The sequence below is a fragment of the Danio rerio genome, chromosome 24 (genome assembly GCF_049306965.1).
Source record: "Danio rerio strain Tuebingen ecotype United States chromosome 24, GRCz12tu, whole genome shotgun sequence".
In the NCBI taxonomy this organism is placed as follows: Eukaryota; Metazoa; Chordata; class Actinopteri; order Cypriniformes; family Danionidae; genus Danio; species Danio rerio.
In genome coordinates this window covers 45,599,966-45,618,510 of record NC_133199.1, presented here as the reverse complement: position 1 = coordinate 45,618,510, position 18,545 = coordinate 45,599,966, and the positions used below count along the sequence as shown (strand labels likewise).

Genomic DNA, 18,545 nt, shown 5'->3' with positions numbered 1-18,545 from the left:
TAGATGATTATTACTAGTCAAATACACACACGATTCATTCAGCAACATCATTTTTATAGTAGTTTTTATAATTATTACAATATGCATGCATGTATATGCATATTGTTTGCATCTATTTTTCATTTTACTCTTTTGAGATGTGCATTTAAGAATAAACTTTTTTTGCATATTATTAATAAATGTATATGGTTTGCATTTAAAATGTTACTATTTTGAGATGTGTATTTATATAACTGTTTTTATGCATGCTATAAATAAATGTGAATTGTTTGCATTTAATTTAGGATGTTACTATTTTGACATATGTATTTACATATGTAGTTGTTCATGCACATAGTAAATAAATGCATATTGTTTGCATTTATTTTTCATGTTGAGAAATGTATTTATTTATATTTATAAAATTGTTTTTTTACGCACATTATAAATGCTTATTGTTTGCATTTATTTTTCATGTTAATATTTTGAGAAATGTATTTATTTATATTTATAAAATTGTTTTTTTACGCACATTATAAATGCTTATTGTTTGCATTTATTTTTCATGTTAATATTTTGAGAAATTTATTTATTTATATTTATAAAATTGTTTTTTTACGCACATTATAAATGCTTATTGTTTGCATTTATTTTTCATGTTAATATTTTGAGAAATTTATTTATTTATATTTATAAAATTGTTTTTTTACGCACATTATAAATGCTTATTGTTTGCATTTATTTTTCATGTTAATATTTTGAGAAATTTATTTATTTATATTTATAAAATTGTTTTTTTACGCACATTATAAATGCTTATTGTTTGCATTTAATTTAAAATGTTACTATTTTGAGAAATGCATTTATAAATATAGATGCACATGCGTATAGTGAAAAAAATTATTTTTGTCTGCATTTATTTTTCATTTTACTCTTTAGAGATATGCATTTATTTATATTTATCTATTGACATTTATTTTAGGGATGCACCCCTTTTTTGGAACCGATCCGATCCCGATACCAAAATTCTGAGTAGCGACCGATTAAGATCTACAGAGACCCGGAAGTGACGTGATAGTGGCGGAAAAATGAGTGGAAGAAAAAAAAAAATTTATAATATATTTTTTTAAGTTTTTGCGTTCCCTCGCAAAGATGTTTTGCAATCCCTTACAAAACTTTTTTTCAATAAACACTTCCTGTTCACTTCATACATGTTAACCCTCCCGTTTCTGCTGGGATTCTCCCATATTTTACCAGTCTATCCCTCTATCATCCTATCGCTAAGTATTTTCCCATATTTCTTGTGTATTTTTAATCTTGAAAGCACGCTGAAATGAATATCAAAATGTCTGCATTCACTTTCTCTCCATTAAAGCTGTGCGTCGATCATCACCCTTCATATGCAACCTCTGAATCAGAGAATGCATGTATACGGACGCGCTCCGTATGATAAACAGATCCTAGATCAGCTTTTGTTTCCTCCGGGTTTCCCCCACAGTCCAAAAGACATGTGGTACAGGTGAATTGGGTAGGCTAAATTGTCCGTAGTGTATGAGTGTGTGTGTGCATGTAAAACACGTGCTGGATAAGTTGGCGGTTCATTCCACTGTGGCGACACCAGATTAAAAAAGGGACTAAGCCGAAAAGAAAATGAATGAATCTGCATAAATGTGTGTGTGTTTGTTCTCACCGGCGCGCGCACCAATCCGCTCAGCTCCTCACACACGTCTGAAAGGCCAAAGCAGAAGCAGGGGCTGCAGCCGGCCGGATTGAGGGCCGAGAGCCCGAAGGAGCCGCTCTTACACTCGTCACAGCCTCTGCCGCCCACATTATCCTGAGCACAACATCAGCATTAATCATCAATTACACACTGCATCTTAGAGTTGGAAAAAACAGACATTACTATATTTTGTTTTTCAGCGATATACGGTTGAGGGCAAAATTATTCACCCCCTGTTTAATATTGTTAAAGGAGCTGTGGACCGTCCCTTTAAGACCAGCAGAACCCTGTAGAATATAGAGGAATATAGAGGAGTAGTGAGTGTACTGACCTTGCAGGAACACTGCCCGTGATCCTCGCAGCCACACACTCCTAGTGCCTCGTCACAGAACTGCGCACGCGTGCCGTTCGGGTTGCAGTCGCAGGCAGAGCATTGTGGGAAGTTTCTGTAGCCTAAAGCGCACCGGTCGCATGTGAGGCCGGAGAACTGCAGCGCACACACACACTGACCCGAGGACAGATCACACTGAGACGAGCTGGAGCCCACAGCACTGCAGTTACACACCTGTGGACACACACACACATGATCAAACACACACACACAAATACATATATGATCACACACACACACGAACATGATCAAACACATGATCAAACACACACACACACACACACACACACACACATGAACATGATCAAATACATGATTAAACACACACACACACACATACACACACACACACACACACACACACACACATGAACATGATCAAATACATGATTAAACACACACACACACACACATACACACACACACACACACACACACACATGATCAAATACATGATTAAACACACACACACATATACACACACACACACACATGCATGATAACACACACACACACATTCATGCATGATAACACACGAACACGATCACACACACAATCACACACACCCCTAATCACACATACATGATCACACACACACGATCAAACACACAGAACATCACACACACAGACATGATCAAACACACACGATCACATGCATATATGCAGGATAACTGACATCAACAAACACACACACACACACACACATGATCAAACACACACACACACATGATTGCACACATACAAAATCACACATATATGATCACACACACACAGGATCAAACATACACATGATCACACACACACACACACACAAACACACACGCAGTCACATATGTATGATAACACACACACGATCAAACACACACATGATCACACACACACAAACACACACACACGATCAAACACACATTATCACACACACACACACAAACACACCCACACACGCACACACACATGATGGCACACACACATATATGATCACACACACACATGATCAAACACACACATGGCTTTGTAGAGTCGTACCTTACAGCCGGACACTCCGTCGTGACCCCAGTGACCTTCATCACACTGTTCACACTTCAGCCCGTGTGTGTGTGGAGGACAGATACACTCGCCCGTCTGATCGTTGCAGTTCCCATGAGTGTGTGCGCAGTCGCATGCTGGAGGATCAATAAATCAGCTTTGAGCACTCATTGGACAGTACAGAGTCATTCTTATTTAGACTATCCTAAGGCCAATTTAGTTGATCAGTTCCCCTATAGCGCATGTGTTACCTGTGCATCCGTTCTCTTTGAAGTTGTAGTATCCATGGTGACATCGATCACATTTGTCACCCGTTACCCCAGTTATGCACTGGCACCGCCCCTCCTCATCACATGACGCAGACAGAGCGCCTGATTGGTTACATTCACACGGTCTGCAGCCTTCACCACTGTTAATACCGTGATAACCCTCCTGAAACACACACACACACACACACACACGCAACTGTAAGGCTCTTTCTAAAGCAGAACTACAATAGGAGAATTATGACACACTGTAATGTTTTATGTGCAGCACACGAGTTGTCATACCTGGCAGCGGTCGCAGGTTTTTCCGACCACATTGTGTTTACATTCACACTGACCCGTGATCAGGTTACAGATGGTGGACAGAGAGCCGTTACTATAACAACCACAGGCTACAGATAGAAACACACACACACACACACACACAAATGATAACATACACAGTAAAACAGCACAGGTGATCATTTAGATGAGCAGCGCCACATGAATCCACTAGAGGTCACTAGAGCTGCACGTCACATCAACAAAATCACAGCAAAATATAAATAATGCCATCACCTTATAAGTGCTTTTTTCATAATTGTGGGTGAAACATCCCATTAAGAAACACCCTGTTGTGTTTTTCATCATAATTTTCAGGTGAACTGTCCCTTTAAGTTATTAAGTGCTTTTTACCACATCATTTTTGGTGATCTGTCCCTTTAAGAAACACTCAGTGCTAATTTCTTCATATTTTTAGGTGAGCTGTCCCTTTAAGAAACACTCAGTGTTAATTTCTTCATATTTTTAGGTGATCTGTCCCTTTAAGAAACACTCAGTGTTAATTTCTTCATATTTTTAGGTGATCTGTCCCTTTAAGAAACACTCAGTGTTAATTTCTTCATATTTTTAGGTGATCTGTCCCATTAAGAAACACTCAGTGCTAATTTCTTCATATTTTTAGGTGATCTGTCCCTTTAAGAAACACTCAGTGTTAATTTCTTCATATTTTTAGGTGATCTGTCCCATTAAGAAACACTCAGTGCTAATTTCTTCATATTTTTAGGTGATCTGTCCCTTTAAGAAACACTCAGTGTTAATTTCTTCATATTTTTAGGTGATCTGTCCCTTTAAGAAACACTCAGTGTTAATTTCTTCATATTTTTAGGTGAGCTGTCCCTTTAAGAAACACTCAGTGTTAATTTCTTCATATTTTTAGGTGATCTGTCCCTTTAAGAAACACTCAGTGCTAATTTCTTCATATTTTTAGGTGAGCTGTCCCTTTAAGAAACACTCAGTGTTAATTTCTTCATATTTTTAGGTGATCTGTCCCTTTAAGAAACACTCAGTGCTTTTTTCCTAATATTTTTAGGTGAGCTGTCCCTTTAAGAAACACTCAGTGCTTTTTTCCTAATATTTTTAGGTGAGCTGTCCCTTTAAGAAACACTCGGTGGTGTTTTTCTTTATATTTGCGATTGAACTGTCCCTTTAAGAAACACTCAGTGTTATTTCCCTTATTTTAAATGATCTGTCCCTTTAAGAAACACTCTTCTATTTCCCTCATATTTGTGAGTGAACTGTCCCTTTAAGAAGCACACAGTGCTTTTTTCCTAATATTTTTAGGTGAGCTGTCCCTTTAAGAAACACTCAGTGTTAATTTCTTCATATTTTTAGGTGATCTGTCCCTTTAAGAAACACTCAGTGCTTTTTTCCTAATATTTTTAGGTGATCTGTCCCTTTAAGAAACACTCAGTGCTAATTTCTTCATATTTTTAGGTGATCTGTCCCTTTAAGAAACACTCAGTGCTTTTTTCCTAATATTTTTAGGTGAGCTGTCCCTTTAAGAAACACTCGGTGGTGTTTTTCTTTATATTTGCGATTGAACTGTCCCTTTAAGAAACACTCAGTGTTATTTCCCTTATTTTAAATGATCTGTCCCTTTAAGAAACACTCTTCTATTTCCCTCATATTTGTGAGTGAACTGTCCCTTTAAGAAGCACACAGTGCTTTTTTCCTAATATTTTTAGGTGAGCTGTCCCTTTAAGAAACACTCAGTGTTAATTTCTTCATATTTTTAGGTGATCTGTCCCTTTAAGAAACACTCAGTGCTTTTTTCCTAATATTTTTAGGTGAGCTGTCCCTTTAAGAAACACTCAGTGTTAATTTCTTCATATTTTTAGGTGATCTGTCCCTTTAAGAAACACTCAGTGCTTTTTTTCTAATATTTTTAGGTGAGCTGTCCCTTTAAGAAACACTCGGTGGTGCTTTTCTTTATATTTGCGATTGAACTGTCCCTTTAAGAAACACTCAGTGTTATTTCCCTTATTTTAAATGATCTGTCCCTTTAAGAAACATTCTTCTATTTTCCTCATATTTGTGAGTGAACTGTCCCTTTAAGAAGCACACAGTGCTGTTTTCCTCATATCTGTGTGTGATCTGTCCCTTTAAGAAACACTCATTTCTTGTGAGATATAGAGTTTGTTTAATCCTCACCCTGGCAGTTCTTCTCTTGGATGGCGTCTCCATAATATCCGTCCCGGCAGCGTTCGCAGTGTGGCCCGGCCGTATGCCCTACACACTTCAGACACTCCCCAGTGTGGGTGTCGCAGCGTCCCGCTTCAGATGGGTCCACATTCCCGTTACACTCACAGGGGGAGCAGCGCTGACCAGGGACCGCCGGCTCACCAAAATACCCATCAGCACACCTAAACAACACACACAACAGATGTCAGCACAGAATACACACACATTCAACTTTACCTACAATAAAGTGTTACAACATGATTAAAATAGTCCTGGTACCTCTGGCACTTGTCTCCGGTGTATCCAGGCTGGCACTGATCACAGATGAATTCACCGGGAGCCTGCAGCTGACACGTGGGGCTGAAACTGCACAAACACACAATAAATGGGTTTTGCAAAACATATGCTGGAATAGTTGGCGGTTCATTCCGCTGTGGCGACCCCAAAAAAACAAAGGGACTAAGCCGAAAATAGAATGAATGAGTGATAATTTATAGTATTTTAAGATATAATGTTACATATGCATTATAAATATACATATATATTCTTTCATTCATTTTCCTTCAGCTTAGTCCCATTATTAATCAGGGGTCGCCACAGTGGAATGAACCCACAACTTATCCAGCACATGTTTCACCGGGAAACACCCACACTTATTCACACACACACTCATACACTACAGCCAATGTAGTTGATCAGTTCCCCTATAGCGCATGTGTTTGGACTCTGGGGGAAACCATAGCACCCGGAGAAAACCCACGCCAATACAGGGAGAACATGCAAACTCCACAATTATATTATATATGTTCCCCATTATATTTCATAAATGCCCAGCTGGGGCTCGAACCAGTAACCTTCTTGCTGTAAGGCGATCGTGCTACCCACTGCACCACCGGATACATATATATTCACTCATTTTCTTTTTGTCTTAGTCCCTTTATTAATCTGGGGCTACCACAGCGGAATGAACCACCAACTTATCCAGCACATGTTTTACACAGCGGATGCCCTTCCAGCCGCAACCCAACCCTGGGAAAATGCATATAAATATATCATTTCTAAATATAAATAAGCCTTTTCTCAAATATATGCGAGCATGTGTGTATTTATATATACAAAATAAATATACACAGTGCACACACATACGTATATAGCATGTAAAAAAAACAATTAATCTTTGCCCCGCACTAAAATAGTGCTTTTTTTGTTGTGCATAAATAATATAGATTTAAATATATACGATAAATAAAAACATTTGAAAAACTCAATAAGATTTAACATCTACATCTAGTTAAATAACTAAATTCAATAATAATATTTAATAACGCAGTAGGTAGTGCTGTCGCCTCACAGCAAGAAGATCACTGGGTTCGATCCTCGGGTCAGTTGCTGTTTCTGTGTGGAGTTTGCATGTTCTCCCTGCGTTCGCGTGGGTTTCCTCCAGGTGCTCCGGTTTCCCCCACAGTCCAAACACATGCGCTATAGGGGAATTGGGTAGGCTAAATTGTCCGTAGTGTATGAGTGTGTGTGTGAATGTGTGTGTGGATGTTTTCCCAAAGATGGGTTGCAGCTGGAAGCGCATCGGCTGCATAAAAATGTGCTGGATAAGTTGGCAGTTCATTCTGCTGTGGCGACCCCGGATTAATAAAGGGACTAAGCCGACAAGAAAGTGAATGAATGAATAAATGAAAATAAAATAAAGTTTGTGCATGTCAAAATAAGCATATTTAGATGTGTGATATAGTCTACAGTAGTTGCAGGTAATTTAGTAAGTGTGTTATCATGGTGCAGTGAAAGCGCACGCTCTGTGCTTTTAAATGAAGACACACTGAGTTTGTGTTACTGTGAGAAACGCTCAGACATTCAGACGCACAAAAGCAGCTTCCGGATGTGTCTGCTCACACACACACACACACACACACACACACACACACACACACACACACACACACTAACACAAACACACAGTCACTCACTTGTTTGACGCCAGTGTCAGCGGGCAGGAGCATCTCTGGCAGTCGTCCGGCGTCCCCTCGCTCGCGTCACCATAGAAACCCGGCAGGCACTGATCACAGTGAGGCCCCGTGGTGTTGTGCGCACAGCCCTAGAGACACACACACACACACACACACACACACACACACACACAAACACAAACATTAGTGGGGACTTTCTATTTTTTTCCCGACCAAACAGTACTTTTATTCCCTGAACCACTGGTTCTCAAACTGTTTTCATCAAGTAGCTCCATAATGAGCAGTATTGAAATACAGTAGTGTAGTAAGCCCAGTAAAGCAGCTACAGCACTGCACAGTTCTAAAACATGGCAGATTAATTAATATTATAAAGAATTTTTAATATTATCAGCCATTTTAAACATTATAAATAGTCTGAACGGTAACACTGCACTGTGCTTATATGTAGACCCACACGGAATCTGTGCACAAAGAATTACACAGAATTTCCACAGATCTTCCGCAGATTTCTGCAGATTTTTAGCCCATCATTAATTCTGTTTATTTACTTGAGTAAATGTGTCAATCTGAATTAATTCTGTCACATCTGTCAGTGAACACCTGAGGGCGCGGAATTGTAGTCTTTCTGGGACGTTGTAGTGCCTTCTGAGTCCTGATGCACTACAGCATCCCAGAAGACTACAATTCCATACATCCCACGCGCATACACTGGAACACATACACGGATCTGTCATCGCATCTGTTCTGTGTTACCGTTGATTATCTGGACTATATATTCCATAATTCCTCAGTTGTTTGTTATTGCGTTGTTTGTCTACCTTGTTGTCCTTGTCAAGTTGCCCAGTAAGTCTTGTATATCGAGTTTGTTCCTGATCTTGTTCTTGTGTCCTGCTAATGTCTAGTTCGTGTTTATCTGCCTTAGTTTCTTGTTTTGTTTGTTACTTTGCACATTGATATTTTTGGATTTTTGTTCTCTGTTTTTGCACTATATTATATTAAAATTTGCACTTGAATCCGCTATCTTTTGTTCCCGTTTTTGTTATTGTTTTGATCACGCTAATCGTGACAAATTCAGTTTTTATTCAGTAATTTATTACTTTTTATTTTATATATTATGGTTTTAGTTATGATACTCCGCTGGATACTCCCAAAATAATTCTGCAGAAATCCACAGATTTTTCCCAAAATTCTCAGCAGAAATACCAAAAAACGTCTGCCGATTCCATCTGGCCCTGGTTATATGTAAAAAAAAACAAGCATACTGAAAACGAAAAAAAAATAAAAATAAATATATATATATATATATATATATATATATATATATATATTTCTTATTCCTATATAAATCATTTTAATACATTTTGAAATATATATATAGCATGTACATGACACATTTGATATCTCCGCTTACCACTAGAAGGAAGCCCACGTACCACAGTTTGAGAACCCCTGCCCTAAACTATTTCAAAACTCACAAATAAACATCATTTAATAATTCAGACAGTCTTTTGTTACACAATGTAAAATAATGCATTCGTGTGGGAACATTCACAGTACTGCATAAAGGACATTTATGATGAAAAATGTATTATTTAAACTGAAAAATGTATTATAAGATTAAAGATTGAAGAGAAACAAAATATATTTTCATTAAATTCACCTGCTCAGATTAATTGTTCAACTGATGGCCCATTTACACTATGGTGCGATACGCATTTACATGGTTTCCACTACATTCATTCTTCCGTGGCGGGGCGCCACACCAAAATTCATCCCGCCACGGCTACATTACAGCTTCTAATTCAAAATATTCGGTCGTTTTTTAAACAGCGGGTTAAAATCGCACCAAAAACGTATGAAAAGGTAAGTGAATAATAACAGCGCAAACTTTTAGTGCTGTGCGTTCTGTTTAACCCTTTAAGGTGACGTGCTGACTGACTGACTGACAGGTGTGTGATGCGTGAGATCAGCAAACACGGCGTAGCTTTCAGTTCTGATAAACACAGTTTCCATAACTCTACTTTATTTACAGATAAATGTCTGTGGCTCTGCATATAATGACTTTATCTTGCTGGAGTTTACAGCCGCTTCACTTTACTTCAGGATGCATTAATGCCGCGGTCCGCTCCGCAAGTCTATCAGAGACATTCAAAAATATTCCTAACAAATCTAATAAATGTTGGAGACGGACTCGCTACACACACGCACTAAATCACACTTCAGCAGTGTTTACTTAGGGGGGCGCATGAAAATCTGCACTTGAGCAGCGTGTATTTGCACAAGAAGTTTTGTGCAAGAACAGAGGAAATCGGCGCTTAAGCAGAGATTGACATGCTTGTAGGCTATTACATGAATGCGATCTCGACTGAATACTGCGCCCATGACATTTGTCAATGAAATAACCCCACATGTAGTGGTAGATCTGTGGAAAATGCCCAACAGTGTCTGCTGCCACCGCTGGAAAAACTGCATTTGTGTCCACTGTCACTTTTCGGGAATCCTTTCCAAAGGGTATCTACCACAACAAATAGCCGGAGCTAGACATGCTGCTGAACGCTATGGGTTTCCAGAGAAACGTCACTAGCGCATGCACAAGCAGGAGGATGAAAAAAAACAAAGCGAAATTTTTAAATACACAGCCGAGACATTACAGCATGATAATATATACATACTATAACAAGTCATGGTCGACCTGAGCTCTAATAGACCTTCGTCTTAATGAACAGCCACAAAGCCAAAAAAAGAAAAGCTGCCGTGTACTGTTATTGCTCACGAGGTCGTCTAAGCACGAGCGGTTTCACTTTCTCCAGAGAGCTCGCGTGGGCGTCTATATTAGAAATAACAAACTTCTTTAGCTGATAGCAACGTGCGCGTGATTATTGAAGCGCTTCTGACACTTGATCCATTCAGAAACAGACAGACGCGATAGTGACGTGCAAATGATTCTTTCAGCACCTAACAGATGAACACACTGACATGATTAAATATTATCAGCAGCTTCTGGACTATTATAAACTCTGAATGACGGAGTGACTCTGAACAGAGGTTACATGTGCTGCTGAAGGTTACACACACTGCTTAGAGGTCTGCTCTGGCTGTAGGCTATATTTCCTGTTGCTTATGAACTCAAATAAGGACTAAATGCCTGCTGTGTGTAGTTTATCAGTAACTGATAACATTTCAGAGACTGTAAGGGGCTGTGTGTGTTCATATACGTTAATTTATTTATTGATTTTATAGAATTGCAGACGTTACAGTAGGCTATTTCACATTGTCATTGATCTGCAGTTATAATCAGATCATGTTGCTGAAAGGTTAGTGATGAACATTTATACACAAGTATTTATGTGTGTAAAGCATCTGTGTTGTGAGAAGTGCTGCTCATATGATGTGTGAGCAACCCGTACAGCTTTACTGTAGACCAGGGGTGTCCAAACTACAATCAGTTTTGTGGCGGCCCACGAGGCTTTTTATAAATATCAATAGAATCTGGCCCGCTATAAAAAAAATGAACGTAATTCAATAAATAACCACCGGGTGTTGCTATCACATGCATTCAATTAAGCAGCAGTTCTTGTTATGATCTATCTATCTATCTATCTATCTATCTATCTATCTATCTATCTATCTATCTATCTATCTATCTATCTATCTATCTATCTATCTATCTATCTATCTATCATCTATCTATCTATCTATCCATCCATCCATCTATCTATCTATCTATCTATCTATCTATCTATCTATCTATCTATCTATCTATCTATCTATCTATCTATCTATCTATGCGTGTCTGTGTGATGTATGTAAAATTTGGCCAGCGACAACGTTTTTTTTTTGCATCTGGCCCTCGGTCCAAAAAGTTTGGACACTCCTGCTGTAGACATTTCCTCCAGCGAGAATGGTGGCGACTAAAACAATCTGTCGTACACCACGCTCACCAATTCATTATCGTTAATCATTATTGTAGCAAAATAAACATTGCACATTTGAAAACCTACCAGACACTCTCCATTGATGTCACACTCCGTCGCGTGATCGTTACACTCGCACGGGAGACAGTTTCCTCCGAACAAAATCCCACCGACCCGATAAAAGCCAGGAATACACAACTGAGGACACACACACACACACAAACACAGGGTTAAAAATACTTCAGACACTGGCTCATGCGTGCATCCATGTGTCCACAAATACAAATGCTGCACCTGTTGCTTAGTTACAAGCCCTGTCAATCATCTCCACACATCATCCACATACCTTCAGTCATATTTAATAACCTACGCTATTGTAGATTCAGCTGTGTGTTAATCTGCCATTCAACAGTCTTACATGCAGAGAAATCTCCTCAGGGGTTTGGATAATTATACATTCAGAAGTTAATTTCCAAACAAATATATATCATTCATTCATTGATTCATTTTCTTGTCGGCTTAGTCCCTTTATTAATCTGGGGTCGCCACAGCGGAATGAACCGGCAACTTATTCAGCAAGTTTTTACGCAGCGGATGCCCTTTTAGCCGCAACCCATCACTGGGAAACATCCATACACACTCATTCAGTACGGAAAATTTTGCCTACGCTATTCCCCTATAGCGCATGTGTTTGGACTGTGGAGCACCCTGAGGAAACCCACACAAACACAGGGAGAACATGCAAACTCCACACAGAAACGCCGACTGACCCAGCCGAGGCTCGAACCAGCGACCTTCTTGCTGTGAGGTGACAGCACTACCTATTTTTTTATAGGAGTTCACATTGTTGTTGCAGATCAAATAAAACATGGAAAATGTGAATTAAATATTGTCCAGATGACCTGATATTAATTAGCAGTCTTTCTAACATCTTTACAGAAGCCTCTCTAGTTGACGGCTGGTCTAGTGCGTCCGCCATGTTTGTAGTTTGTTTAGACTTTTTCCCTGAGTTTGTAGTTCTAATCGAATTCACCTCCAACATGCAAAGTATTATGGGTAAAATCAGCAGTTAGAGTACAGACGCTTCAACATACTACAGTTAAGGATGGAGTTATTCTATTTTCAATTACGTGAAGTTTATGTATAAATGTCGAGAGGATCACGTGCTTATGATTGCTAGCGGCTGGATTAGCATTATCCAGTTCACAATGCTCCAATCAGACGACTCCTGAACTGCTATAAATACCCTGGGTTTCATTCCACTGCTCTCTTCATTTTGAAGAGTCCCCCCTTCCATCCCTACTCCTCCTTCTTCCTGTTTGGAGTTTGCACTTTCTCCCCGTGCTCAAGTGGGTTTCCCGGTTTCCTCCCACCGTACAAAAACATGCAGCTTGAATTATATTTTATTGAATTGACTAATCCAAATCAGCACCATACACATGCTTCTAGTATATAGAGCATTCACTTACTGTTCATTGGTTACTACAGCAGGGGAGTTCTCTACATGTACCTAAGCTCAAACTCCCCTTTCGTCTTGCAACGGGAGGGAGCCCCGGGCTCAAAGATCATGAGCTCAGGGCTCTCTCCCGGGACAGCATGCCAAACAAGCTTTATAATCAATCATCAGCTAAGTGTGAACTCTTGAATATTTAAAATGGACAGCATGCGAATTGGGATACAGCAAAATACTGATGAAGTGACCTGGAAGTGGTTTGTTACCTCACAGGAAGTGCCTGAATACCCCCACGGACACTCACAGTGCTCCACATCTAGAGAGATTTTAGACACATCGGAGTTTGAGTCTCCAACACCTAAAGACACGTGACTCAACCTGTGGACGAAACACACACACACACACACACACACACACACACACACACACACACACACACACAGAGGTTTGTTTTTGTGAATTGTCGGGACCTTCCATAGGTTTCCATTGTTTTTATAGTGTACAGACTGTATTGTCTATCATCAGCCAATCAGAGTCAAGCATTCATCAGGATATGTTCTGCATGTGTCTGACCTGAGCGTTCCCTCAGCGCTGTCCTCCAGCTCGGCTCGAACCCTGAGCGCAGCAACGTCCGCCAGCACCGTCATCAGCTCGTCTCTCTGCACGCTCCTGCCGCTGTGTGAGTCTATGAAGATCTGCGGAAGCATCTGCACAAACACACGCTGGTGTGTGTGAGCGTTCAGCAGCAGACGAGCCGACTGCGCCTGCCTCAGCGTGCGCCCGTTACCCTGTAACACACACATTCACACTCAGTCACACACACATGATATTATAGGGCTCCTATTATGCAAAACCAACATTTGGATAGCTGTTTGTTGTGTGTACACAGCCACATTATAGTGATATAAACACAATTAAGTACTATTTTATAATGCAGAAGTCACATTTATGTGATGTTTAACCCAAGTTGTGTGTGTGTGAGCAGTGTGTGAATATCTCCAACAGCCTCAACATGTATTAATTGTGTTTGATATAATCAGACTTGATGAATGAAACACTTTGATTGACATTCTCCCTTTGTACATGTCATCAGAGGGGGAAAGCCCCGCCCACTGGTGCCCATCTCTCCATCTCATTAGCATAAGCAGCAGCCCTGAGTGAGAAGCAGCCGTTGCAGTGGGGGTTCTAGTTCTTGTTTAAATGGCATCCTGAGCGAAACCACCCCAAATATATCCCCTCCAACATCTCCCGAGAAAAAAAAAGAAATATGTATTATGAATACATTTAAATATTTTTAGTTTTTTTAATAAATATAACAATTTGTTTCTATTTATTTTAAATAAAATTGTTATTATTATTATTATTAATAATAATATTATAAAATTATTATTATTTTAAATAAGTAACAGAAATCAATCCTTAATGTAACTGGAAAACAATGTAACAACTGGAGTAATATTCTAGGATCACTTTTACAAAATATTTAATTAAGATTAATATTAATTAAGATAATTCTATAGAATACTAAAAAATACATGTTTCACAGAATTGTCTGTTGTCTTAAGGCTGATTTATACTTCTGCGTCAAACGCCGGTGTATGCTACGGCGCTGATGCATAGCCCTTAGCCGTGGCCTTCGCCGTCACTGACGTGCACCTCTCAATAAATGTAACTACACGTCGCAACAACGCGTAGCGCAAGCTCTGTGATTGGTCGGCTTGGTAGCGCTGACGAGTCTTGGCGGGACCGAGAGCCGCGCGAATGCCGCAAACCCAATGTAGCGATTGTTTACAAGTGTGGAGTCCCGTGAAGGAGCTCCGGATGGAAAGTTTTGTTTTGTGTTTACCTCATAGTTAAAGTTGTTGCACGTCCGCCGGTTCCTGCCTCAAAATGAGCGAGTTTGTGCCACTTGTACATCCAGGAAGTGTTCAGGAAAAGCAAAACAGCAGAGAAGAAACTCGACACAGAGGAATATTAAAACCTCACTGCCAACTAGCGTTTCAGAAGTGTTAATGCAGACCAACAGAGACAGCAGCAGAAGTATAAATGCACAGCTGCGCGCGTTGCATGCGCCGTGAGTTACACCGGTCACTTGACGCAGAAGTATAAACCAGGATTTAGAATCGACTAATGGCAAAAAATTGTTGTTATGAAGTCTTAAGCTGCGTCCCAAATGGCACACTATACACTCATGCACTATGTACTTATGCACTTACACACTCAACAGGATAGTATATGTGTGTTGTGGCATCCCAAATGGCACACTAATGTTTTTTTACTAAGCGGAAATTCAAACCGTTTCCCTGATAACGTTTGACGGTTGCCAAATCAGTGAAATAAACGACTGAATTATCAAATATACCTGCCGTGAGTACTGCCGTATTCACCATCGGGAGGCGCTATAATCACTCTCGTAGGAGAATTTTGCTTTCACCATCCAAAATAAATAAAGTTATTCAACATGCGCGTCTGATAGCTCCGCCCCTTCCGCTACGTAAGCAAACCTGCGTTCGTTGAGTGCGTGAAGTGTCCATCATTACACACTTCACTTTAGCGGCTGAATGAGTGCATCATCCGGGTAATTAAAGTGCACTTATTATTTTTAGAATTTTACACTATTTATACTACAAAATGGCGTAGAATAGTGCATAACTATGCGATTTGGGACGCAGCTTTAGTTACCTCCCTGACCCAGTATTCCTCCTTTCTGCTTCATAGACATGCTTAGTTAAAATAACATCAACATTATATTATATAAACTTCAGCCTTATGGACTCGCAAAACTCGCTGCGTGCTGAGATGTCTACATAAAACGCTGTTACTTCGGTGCATGAGCAGAGTGTATTTTATCAGCATGCATGTGCAACTGGGATCAGGAGCAGCGCGTGTGAGGCGTGCGGGAATGGTTTTCTGTGCACATGCGTCCATTTGTTTTCACCAGTGTTCTTTCGGTCGTACATAAAGAATAACAAACTTGCGCAAAAGACTGCAAATGTGAATGTCCCCTAACATCTTTATTTTAGGATTACCACCCTAAATTAATACACTTGCATAAAGTAAATCATAACTCAAAGCCTTTACTCCCCATGCTGCCCCCAGCAAGATGCCGCCCTGGGCGATCGCCCATATTGCCTAAATCCGCCACTGAGCCGCTGTTAAACAAATACATCCAGATAAACGCAGAATACTGATCATCTCACCTCAATAATTACGCTGAAGTGTGAGCGCAGTGTTTTGTCCACGTTCTCCTCAGAAGTGTCATACGCCACACTGTAGTTCAAGAAGCTTCCATATGACGTCAGCTACAGCAGAAACAAATGACGGAGATATACAAGTTACAAATGCAGCACTTTATACATGCAGACTGATTAAAAGCAGCTTCACAGTAATACACAAGAAAATAACAGCATCAGTGTGGATGATGAACAGTTACTAAACAAGCTTCAGTTAAAAAGCAGCTCTGAATTGTCATTTTAGATTAATTTTGATTTAATTTCCGTTCAACATTTGTTATTCTTCAACGTTTCATCTCTTTCTATATATTGTTAATGGTTTATAAAAGTACAAAGCAAAGTAAACAAACACACACACACATATTATATATATATATATGATAACATAATATAAAAATACAGAAAGACAAACACACACACACACACACACACACAGATCACCTTGTTATTGAGGAAAGGCTCCGGAGCGGCCCATGTCCACACAGAGGAGGGGTCTGCATCTGTGGATCTGTTGGAGATGATCAGGTTTTCATCAGAAACTGGAGACCAGAAGCTGATGGAGGTCTGGTGCAGGCGATGGAGGACGCCGTCTCTGTGCACCACCTGAACAGACACACTCAGGGTTACTTTAACTTGTTTTTGGTTTGTGTGTTTTTTTGTGTGTGCGGGTGAGACTGTGTGTGAATAAATGTACCGAGCTGCTGAACCAGGTGGAGCTCTCACACACATCTGACACACCGAAGCAGAAACACTCGGTGCAGCCTTCAGGATTGCTGGCCTGCAGGTTATAGAAGCCCTGCTTACACAGGTCACAGTGAGAGCCCATCACATTCGCCTGAGGGGACACACACACACACGCAAGCACGCACACAAGCACGCACACACACACACACACACACACACACATACACAAAAGAGAAAACGTAAAAAAAAACATTCAGCATTTCTCACAGTGTTGGGTGTAAAAATGAGTTATAAGCTAAAAAGTTACTGTAACTAAATGACTGATACACTGATAAACTAAAGTAAGATATTAGCGTACATCTATAGGTCAGTTCATTACTGTTTCTTACAAAGTACTTATATTTAATACTGTAAATCAATCCAGCAGTTCAGAGAAGGAGATACATTAAATATATTTAGTAGAAATATTATATTTTTCAACTAAAGGTTTTATTTGTCAGACATAAGGACATGCTTAGGAAATTAGCCGTTTAAAGTATATTGTTTGAATTATTAGTCTTTGGTTATATATAAACTGAAATAAACTAAAAACTAAACTATAACACAGACGAACTATATCAAAACAAAATGAAAATCTTTGCGTACCAATAAAACAATTAACTGTTTTTTTCAACCACCTCAGCACTTCCATACTATAAATTCACTTTTAAAGTGTTGCCCAACCCTGTGTGTGAGTGACGTGTGTGAAAACTAAACAAAAGCAAAATTATACAAAAACTAAATAAAAACACATATAAAACAAAACAAAAAAAAATAACAAAACAAAAAAATACAAAAACAAAACAAAAACTAAACACAAAAGCAAAAGAAAAAAAACGCAAAACAAAACAACATAAAAAAAAACAAAACCAAAAAAAAAACACAAAAACAAAACATAACCAAAATTATAAAAACAAAAATAAAAACACAACTAAAATGATGCAATAACAGAAAAACTGAACAAAAACAAAACACAAAAGCAAAAGAAAAAAAAACGCAAAAAACAACATAAAAAACAAAAAGAAACCAAAACAAAAACACAAAAACAAAATTATACAAACAAAAATTAAAACACAACTAAAACAAATAAAAAACAGAAAAACTAAACAAAAAGCACAAAAACAAAACAAACACTAAACAAAAATAAAACACAAAGGCAAAAGAAAAAAGCAAAATAAAAACAGAAAAACGAAACAAAAAATAAACAAAAACAAAAGAAAAAAACAAAACAAAAAAAAACAAAACAAAATAAAACACAAAAACACAAAAAACTAAAACTAAACAAATTAAAACACAACAAAAACAAAACAAAAAACACAAAAACAAAATAAAAGAAAAACATAAAAACAAAAACACAAATGC

General features: G+C 38.9%; 1 protein-coding gene across 2 annotated transcripts in view; it reads right to left on the bottom strand.

Moving 5' to 3' along the window:
• Positions 1-18,545, bottom strand: part of lama1 (laminin, alpha 1) — a 95,019-nt gene that overhangs the window by 44,863 nt on the left and 31,611 nt on the right. For both annotated transcript variants that reach the window (XM_073940507.1, NM_001034986.1), the window contains 14 exon segments: positions 17,155-17,295; positions 16,902-17,063; positions 16,428-16,529; positions 13,801-14,015; positions 13,494-13,605; positions 11,862-11,972; positions 7,861-7,988; positions 6,164-6,250; positions 5,855-6,066; positions 3,668-3,774; positions 3,368-3,548; positions 3,117-3,253; positions 2,031-2,264; positions 1,670-1,813 (listed from right to left, as the gene is read on the bottom strand). In XM_073940507.1, the coding sequence (XP_073796608.1) occupies positions 1,670-1,813; positions 2,031-2,264; positions 3,117-3,253; positions 3,368-3,548; positions 3,668-3,774; positions 5,855-6,066; positions 6,164-6,250; positions 7,861-7,988; positions 11,862-11,972; positions 13,494-13,605; positions 13,801-14,015; positions 16,428-16,529; positions 16,902-17,063; positions 17,155-17,295 (2,073 nt within the window).